Raw genomic sequence first — 9421 nt, forward strand, 5'->3', positions numbered from 1 at the left:
AGCCTGAGGAGGAGGAGGAGGAGGAGACCCAGCCTGAGGAGGAGGAGGAGGAGACGACCCAGCCTGAGGAGGAGGAGACCCAGCCTGAGGAGGAGGAGACCCAGCCTGAGGAGGAGGAGACCCAGCCTGAGGAGGAGGAGACCCAGCCTGAGGAGGAGGAGGAGGAGGAGGAGACCCAGCCTGAGGAGGAGACCCAGCCTGAGGAGGAGACCCAGCCTGAGGAGGAGACCCAGCCTGAGGAGGAGACCCAGCCTGAGGAGGAGACCCAGCCTGAGGAGGAGGAGGAGGAGACCCAGCCTGAGGAGGAGGAGACCCAGCCTGAGGAGGAGGAGGAGGAGGAGGAGGAGACCCAGCCTGGGGAGGAGGAGGAGGAGGAGACCCAGCCTGGGGAGGAGGAGACCCAGCCTGGGGAGGAGGAGACCCAGCCTGGGGAGGAGGAGACCCAGCCTGGGGAGGAGGAGACCCAGGAAAGTGACCTGAAGGAACAAGAGGAGAAACAACATGGAGAGGATAGCAGTGAGAAGAGATGAAATAGTTTTACTTCCGCATACTGTGTTCCAAATGACACTCAATTAACCCATGCCATGTCATTTTTTTGTTCAACTTGTTCTGTCCCTCCCTTTCTTTTTCAGTGAGCCAGTCTGACGACCCTGAGAAGGGGACAGAAGAGGGCTCCAGTGATAACAAAACAGATGAGGTACGTAGAGAACGTACACAGTCAAACTGATTTTAGATATAATAATAATAATAATAATAGTATACATTAGTATACATCATCTTTGAATGGTTTTGATCAGTCTCAAACCAACCAAAATGGTGTTTGAATGGATTCTCCCCCCCCATGGGACTCTACCAGGGTGAGGAGGAGAAAGACATGCCTCAGAAGAAACCTGCTCGTAGGGGAAGGCCCTCGAAGGGAGCAACATTGACGTCAGAGGAACCAGGTATGGCTCGGGGGTCTAGGTAGTTAGGAGGATATGATTTCCATGGAAATTCATTTTGTAACTTGGCAAAACATTTTTCCAGTCTGTTGGAGAACTCTGATCGCATACATGTATGTATTTATTACAGTTTACTCTCATAGAAGCAGGTTAAACTGGGTTAGAAATGAGAGGTAGAAACTTTGTTGCATCTATTAACACCACCATGCTTTTGACTACTGTGTGACCATGCACACTTTTTCATTGTAAACAGAAAAGACCGTATCTGAGAAGACCGACAAAAAGCCAGACAAGAAAGAGAGCGAACAAAAAGAGGATGAAGAGGAGGAAGAGACGCCCAAATCCAGAACTGCGACTCGAGCTGCTGTTCGCCTTGAAGCTGAGAGGTAAACGATGTGTCACATGACATGCAGAGCGTGATATACACTACATGGCCAAAATTAGTGGATTTGGCTATTTCAGCCACACCCATTGCTGACAGGTGCATAAAATCAAGCACACAGCCATGCAATCATGGGGCGGCAGGGTAGCCTAATGGTTAGAGCGTTTGGCTAGTAACCGACAGGTTGGAAGTTCAAATCCCCGAGCTGACAAGGTACAAATCTGTCGGTCTGCCCCTGAACAAGACCCACTGTTCCTAGGCCGTCATTGAAAATAAGAATTTGTTCTTAACTGACTTGCCTGGTTAAATAAAGGTAAAATAAAAAAATCTCCATAGACAACCATTGGCAGTAGAATGGCCTTACTGAAGAGCTCAGTGACTTTCAGCGTGGCATCGTCATAGGATGTCGCCTTTCCAACAAGTCAGTTCGTCAAATTTCTGCCCTGCTAGAGCTGCCCCAGTCAAGTGTAAGTGCTGTTATTGTGAAATGGAAACGTCTAGGGGCAACAACGGCTCAGCCACGAAGTGGTAGGCCACACAAGCTCACAGAACGGGACCACTGAGTGCTGAAGCTCGTTAAAATAGTTTGTCCTCGGTTGCAACACTCACTACCGAGTTCGTCTGGAGATTCATAAAATGGGTTTCCATGGCCGAGCAGCTGCACACAAGCCTAAGATCACCGTGCGCAATGCCAAGCATCGGCTGGAGTGGTGTAAAGCTCGCCGCCATTTGATTCTGGAGCAGTGGAAACACGTTCTCTGGAGTGATGAACTACACTTCACCATCTGGCAGTCCTACGGACAAATCTGGGTTTGGCAGAGGAGGAGGAATAATGGTCTGGGGCTGGTTTTCATGGTTTGGGATATCTAAACGCTACAGCACACAATGACATTCTAGATGATTCTGTGCTTCCAACTTTGTGGCAACAGTTTGGGGAAGGCCCGTTCCTGTTTCAGCATGACAATGCCCCTGTGCACAAAGTGAGGCCCATACAGAAATTGTTTGTCGATCAGTGTAGAAGAACTTGACTAGCCTAAACAGAGCCCTGACCTCAACCCCATCGAACACCTTTGGGATGAATTGGAATGTCGACTGGGAGCCAGACCTAATCGCCCAACATCAGTGCCCGACCTCATTAATGCTCTTGTGGCTGAATGGAAGCAAGTCCCAGCAGCAATGTTCCAACATCTAGTAGGGAGGCTGATATAGCATAACAGCTAACGGGGGGCAATTCCATATTAAAGCCCATGATTTTAGAATTAGATGATCGACAAGCAGTTTTGCCCATGTTGTGTAGATTCTAGAACATGGCTGACTTAGTGCTTAAAGGGATAGTTCAGAAAAATTACAAATATATATATTTCCTTACCTTGAAAGCGGGTCTACGGACAAGGAGAGACTGCAATCCACACTTGGGTTTTGTTAAACTAAATACTGCCACCAACCACTCATATTAGTGTCTTTTAGTATTTTTCCACAACAAGGAAATCAATATCCCCCAGTTAGCATGTTTTAAATGTCATGTCTAAATCGATCAAATTTCAATTTTTCAAATTTCAATTTATTTATAAAGCCCTTTTTACATCAGCCGATGTCACAGCCGATGCGATACAGAAACCCAGCCTAAAACCTCAAACAGCAAGCAATGCAGGTGTAGAAGCACTGCTTTTTTTCCCAGATTTTTTAATCATTTCAAAGTAAATAGTCATTGAGCTACAGTTGAAGTCGGAAGTTTGCATACACATTAGCCAAATACATTTAAACTCAGTTTTTCACAATTCCTGACGTTTAATCCTAGTAAAGATTCCCTCTCTTAGGTCAGTTAGGATCACCACTTTTATTTTAAGAATGTGAAATGTCAGAATAATAGTAGAGTGATTTATTTCAGCTTTTATTTATTTCATCACATTCCCAGTGGGTCAGAAGTTTACATACACTGAATTAGTATTTGGTAGCATTGCCTTTAAATTGTTTAACTTGGGTCAAACCTTTCGGGTAGCCTCCCGCAAGCTTCCCACAATAAGTTGGGTGAATTTTGGCCCATTCCTCCTGACAGAGCTAGTGTAACTGAGTCAGGTTTGTAGGGCTCCTTGCTCGCACACGTTTTTTCAGTTCTGCCCACAAATTTTATATATGATTGTGGTCAGGGCTTTGTGATGGCCACTCCAATACCTTGACTTTGTTGTCCTTAAGCCATTTTGCCACAACTTTGGAAGTATGCTTGGGCTCATTGTCTATTTGGAAGACCCATTTGTGACCAAGCTTTAACTTCCTGACTGATGTCTTGAGATGTTGCTTCAATATAGCCACATAATTTTCTTTCCTCATGATGCTATCTATTTTGTGAAGTGCACCAGTTTCTCCTGCAGCAAAGCACCCCCACAACATGATGCTGCCACCCTCGTGAAGTACGGTTGGGATGGTGTTCTTCGGCTTGCAAGCCTCCCCCTTTATCCTCCAAACATAACGATGGTCATTATGGCCAAACAGTTATATTTTTGTTTCATCAGACCAGAGGACATTTCTCCAAAAAGTATGATCTTTGTCCCCATGTGCAGTTGCAAACCGTAGTCTGGCTTTTTTATGGCGATTTTGGAGCAGTGGCTTCTTCCTTGCTGAGCGACCTTTCAGATGATGTAGATATAGGACTCGTTTTACTGTGGATATAGATACTTTTGTACCTGTTTCCTCCAGCATCTTCACAAGGTCCTTTGCTGTTGTTCTGGGACTGATATGCACTTTTCGCACCAAAGTACGTTCATATGTAGGAGACAGAACGCGTCTCCTTCCTGACCGGTATGCCGGCTGCGTGGTCCCATGGTGTTTATACTTGCGTACTATTGTTTGTACAGATGAACGTGGTACCTTCAGGCATTTGGAATTTGCTCCCAAGGATGAACCAGACTTGTGGCGGTCCCCAAAAAAATTGGGGCTGATTTCTTTTGATTTTCCCATGATGTCAAGCAAAGACGCACTGAGTTTGAAGGTAGGCCTTGAAATACATCCACAGGTACACCTCCAATTGACTCAAATTATGTAAATTAGCCTATCAGAAGCCTCTAAAGCCATGACATAATTTTCTGGATTTTTACAAGCTGTTTAAAGGCACAGTCAACTTAGTGTATGTAAACTTCTGACCCACTGGAATTGTGATACCGTGAATTATAAGTGAAATAATCTGTCTGTAAACAATTATTGGACAAGTTCCTTGTGTCATGCCCCAAGGAGATGTCCTAACCGACTTGCCTAAACTATAGTTTGTTAACAAGAAATTTGTGGAGTGGTTGAAAAACTAGTTTTAATGACTCCAACCTAAGTGTATGTGAACTTCCGACTTCAACTGTACATAATGCCTTTCATACATTATATGTTGCAAACAGTATTGACAACAGTGGGAGTGTATCATTTTCATCTAACCACCACACAGAAAAAGGCAACTAGTGTAACATTGCCCTTAACCATCTTCAGATAATTCTGAAACATTCATAATTAAATATAAGGGAGAAGGGATCAAAGTCTGTCCAACAATATCTTGTTGGGGTGTCTGGCACTGAGGTTGCAAGAAGGCAGTTCTCTCAAGTTGCTTTCCATTTGTATTTTCTCCAGGAACAAACCAAGGAAACCTTCCACCCGAGCTCGAGGTGAAGAGGAGAACACAGCAAACACACGGTAGGTTTATGTGTGTGTATGCTTGTGTCCGTGTGTGTGACAGGATGTGCTCATCTCTTGGTACTGTGTGTATCCTTGTTAATTTGTATAAACGTTATGATTATTTGCTGAAATGCTATTTAGTATCTAGCAAACTAGTTTTATAAGGGACCTATTTACAATTGTCTTGACATGACTCTCTAATATACTGTCAATATGGCGTTATATATGTGTTACTGCATACTCTTGCTTACCTGTTATTACCCTTCAGTGGGACGAGAGGACAGGCCTCGGCGTCAGCTAAGGCAGGGGGGCGTAAACGTGAAGCCAGCCCCCCAGCAGTGCGCACCAGAGGTGGACAAAAATCTGAGGAGCCCCCTTCCAAAAGGACCAAGCGATGAACAAATACCTGCTATCCCCAAGCCCAGGTATTAGAATATTCACAGCGCTGTTGACATATTTTTTTGAGTTTTAAATGCTTCTTTGTTTTTAGCTACACTTCACATAATACATAAGGGTATTAATTGTAACAGATCTGAACCCCTCCCCTCTATTCAAGCGTGTGGATGTGTTGGATAGGAACATTTGGGGATGGCATGACAGTATGGTCTAGCAGTGGTGGTTCTCCAAACAGTCACCTGACCTGGATTTAGCTCATGGTGCTTTCCAGTTCTATACAGTATTATAGACCCTTCACCATAGGCTCATATGTTTTAGATTGCACTGGTCATTTAAAGATGTTAGCTAATAATATCTCATGAAACGGAGCATTAGAGACCAATCAAAGGTCTTATGTGAAGAGCCTCATTAACTTTAATCCTAGGAAAAAAGACTGGAAATTCTTTGTCACTGACAAATCGACTTCTGTCTGTGTTGGTCACTCCAAGGATTTGCCGTCGGGCAGGCATATGTCCTTTGGTTCCTGCATCACGTTCAAGGGTTTTATATTTCTTCAACCTATAGATCCATTTAGATATCATTCATATAGAGTTGTATAGAAGCTATTAACCTGGGTATAGTCTCACAAGTACTTTTACAATTTGTGTTATGTTTTTGCTCATTGTTTCCGTACCCAGAAGCCTCTTCCTGTTACTGGACTTGAACATGGAAGTATCCATTCTATGAATGTAAAGGAGGTGTTTGTCTTCTCCCTGTGTTTTTTTTTCTTCTTCTATGTTATTTTGTTTTTTACTACACAGATTTGTCTGTGCTCCTAACTACTTTGTCCATTAAGTGATTTCTATTTTTGGTTATTTTTGTAACGTGTGCTCACAGAGCTTATGCCCTGTTGTCAGTATTGGAAGAGATTAAATTCCTTTCAAATGGTGAACAATTGGTGTGTGTGGGACTCTTTCCTCACTTATTGACTGAACATTTTGTTTTTGATTATACTGGAAGGTATGTTTCAGGACATTATTACATGTGAAATTAATTCAAAACACATGACGTGTGTTACACTTCACACTTTGCGTATGCATAATTATAGTACTCATCATAATTTCACACATTTAAACTCCATTCTAAATTTTCCACATCTGGTAACACTCATGAAGTGCCGTCTAATCCATTTTGCATGTTGAACAACTAAGTTAAGCTTTGTTATTGTTTCAACTGCGGATTGCCCCTTTAAGGAGAGGTAGTGCTACTGTGTGTATCACCGATGTTTTAACTGCTGTGCAGTTAAGTCTCAACTGTTATTTTTCAGTGGAGGCGTTGTGTGAATGGATGTGCTATCTGTAACGTGTACATAGCTGAAGTCAACCAATCAGCTGAGGGGAGAGGACATTCCTGGTTACAAATGGGGAATAAACTAACACGCTGTGCCACAATCGTTAACACATTACAAGGGTTTAAATAATGACTACACCTGAGCCCATGAAATCCAAAGGCATCGAAAAGGGCCATGAAATGCTGGCGGTTTTTTAAGACGCTGGATGGAGTTTTCCGACCGTTCCTGCAGAATGCTTAATCCAATTCTTTAAGGAGTTCTGCTCAGGTATTTCCTGGTACAGGAATCCAGTCCCTAAATATTATCTTAACACCTCTTTTTTTACGTTTTGGATCTATTTTCATTTAGTCACTGGTCCTGGCAATGATTGATACCATTGGAGTAACCAGGACTGACAATGGGGACTATAATGTATTATATTAATTGATGTTCTATATGTAATTCTATGTGTTAGGTACTATTGTACCTAATTGTGGAGAGACAGCTAGGTTGGTACTGTACAGTCATGATCTAACAGACATTATAAATCGGGTGGTTTGAGCCCTGAATGCTGATTGGTTGGAAGCTCTGGTATATCAGACCGTATACATAGGAAATGACCAAAAATGACTTTTTTACTGTTCTAATTACGTTGGTAACCAGTTTATAATAGCAATAAGGCACTTTGTTGGTTTGTGGTATATGGTCAATATACCACGACTAAGGGATGTGTCCACGCACTCCATATCACTCATCCTTATCGCATCCTCCAGATGGGAGAGCTTTGCTTCTCCTGTTGCGACTTGATATGAGTGTCAGCAAGGTTAGGCTAGTCTCTTCGTTAGCCATGTGGTTTATCCTGGAGAGCACTATGGAAAGCATGTGGTTTCATCTTAGCTGTCAAGTGAAATAGAAGGCATATTAGATTTGAACAGAGGAGAGATCCTCCCAGACTGCCAAGCTTGGCTGTTTGGGATAAGGGGGCTCACTCTCATAGCCCCTCAATATTGGGAGTGGTCTTTCCTCTACTGGGATTTTGCCAAGGCGACTGGCACTGAATATAATGGCCTCCCATTCAGCCTCTCTGCTCACAAGACATAAAAGTTAACAGGTGTTTAATGTCAGAAGTGTTTCATATGAGAGTCACAGAAATAGAGACAGGCAGCCAAGAAGGGTAGAGGCTTAAAAAAAAAATCTCTATACGCATTATTAAAAAAAAAAATACCATAGTTAAGGCAGAGATGGAGGTTAAGCCCCAGACTCTAACTTTACTGGGTTTTTGAGCCATGTCACCACAGCACTCCATCGCTGGCAGCTTTTTAGAGAGACAATGGCAAAATAAAATGTCGTAGGAAACACAACACAGAAGAAACAGATCAAAGATTAGGTTTGTTGTAACCATAATAATATGCTGCTGGCCACTACTGACCAAACCCAGGGAGTGCGAGAGGATACAAGATTCAATCATTTAAAAAAAGTAATAAGAACTTTCTCCACTGACCAACATAGGAGCTGCAAAGACATGGTGGCATAGGGGCATGGACCATCTGGGACCTCTAGAAGCTTCCAAAGACTAGAAAACCATAAAATAATTTACAGTGCATTCAGCAACGTATTCAGACCACTTTACTTTTTCCACATTTTGATGAGTTAATCCCTTTTCTAAAATGGATGTAAAAAAAAAAAATCCTCATCAATCTACACACAATACCCCATCATGACAAACCACAAACAGGTTTTTAGAAAAGTTATTTAAAAAAAAAAATCTGGAATATTACATTTTCATAAGTATTCAGACCCTTTACTCAGTACTTTGTTGAAGCACCTTTGGCAGCGATTACAGCTTGGAGTCTTCGTGTAGTCTTCCCTGTGGCTCAGTTGGTAGAGCATGGTGTTTGCAATGCCAGCATGGTGTGTGCAACGCCAGGGTTGTGGGTTCGATTCCCATGGGGGCCAGTACAACCTTTTTTTTTTTTTTTTTTAATGCATGAAATGAAATGTATGCATTCACTACTGTAAGTCGCTCTGGATAAGAGCGTCTGCTAAATGACTAAAATGTAAATGTAATGACGCTAAAACCTTGGCACTCCTGTATTTGGGGAGTTTCTCCCATTCTTTTCTGCAGATCCTCTCAAGCTCTGTCAGGTTGGATGGGGAGCGTTCCTGCACAGCTATTTTTCGGTCTGTCCAGAGATGTTCAATCGGGTTCAAGTCCGGGCTCTGGCTGGGCCACTCAAGGACATCCCGAAGCCACTCCTGTGTTTTCTGTGTGCTTAGGGACGTTGTCCTGTTGGAAGGTGAACCTTCGCCCCAGTCTGGGGTTCATGAGGACTTTGAAGACGGTTTTCATGATGGATCTCTCTGTACTTTGCTCCGTTCATCTTTCCCTCGATTCTGACTAGTCTCCCAGTCCATGCTGCTGAAAAACATCCCCACAGCATGATGCTGCCACCACCATGCTTCACCGTAGAGATGGTGCAAGGTTTCCTCCAGACGTGATGCTTGGCATTCAGGCCAAAGAGTTCAATCTTGGTTTCATCAGACCAGAGAATCTTGTTTCTCATGGTCTGAGAGTCTTTGGGTGCCTTTTGGAAAACTCCTAGCGGGCTGTCGTGCCTTTTACTGAGGAATGACTACCGTCTGGCCACTCTACTATAATGGCCTGATTGTTCTCCCCCGATTTGCTTAGTTTGGCTGGGCGGACAGCTCTAGGAAGAGTCTTGGTGGTTCCAAACTTCTTCC

General features: G+C 43.3%; 1 protein-coding gene across 1 annotated transcript; it reads left to right on the forward strand.

The window, feature by feature from the left end:
• Window positions 1-142: 142 nt before the first annotated feature.
• LOC106604486 (biorientation of chromosomes in cell division protein 1-like 1) lies at window positions 143-6301 on the forward strand. Its single transcript, XM_014199144.2, has 6 exons — window positions 143-516; window positions 633-697; window positions 857-944; window positions 1195-1327; window positions 4930-4992; window positions 5243-6301. Coding segments are annotated over exons 1-6 (480 nt in total). The 5' UTR covers window positions 143-515; the 3' UTR covers window positions 5373-6301.
• Window positions 6302-9421: the final 3120 nt, after the last annotated feature.

Source organism: Salmo salar, chromosome ssa05 (assembly GCF_905237065.1).
Source record: "Salmo salar chromosome ssa05, Ssal_v3.1, whole genome shotgun sequence".
Classification (NCBI taxonomy): domain Eukaryota; kingdom Metazoa; phylum Chordata; class Actinopteri; order Salmoniformes; family Salmonidae; genus Salmo; species Salmo salar.

Bases quoted from the DNA above. Each gene is read 5' to 3' on its own strand.
- LOC106604486 (XM_014199144.2), top strand. The intron at 698-856 runs GTACGTAGAGAA...GGACTCTACCAG, and splicing joins GTGATAACAAAACAGATGAG to GGTGAGGAGGAGAAAGACAT. The intron at 4,993-5,242 runs GTAGGTTTATGT...ATTACCCTTCAG, and splicing joins GAGAACACAGCAAACACACG to TGGGACGAGAGGACAGGCCT.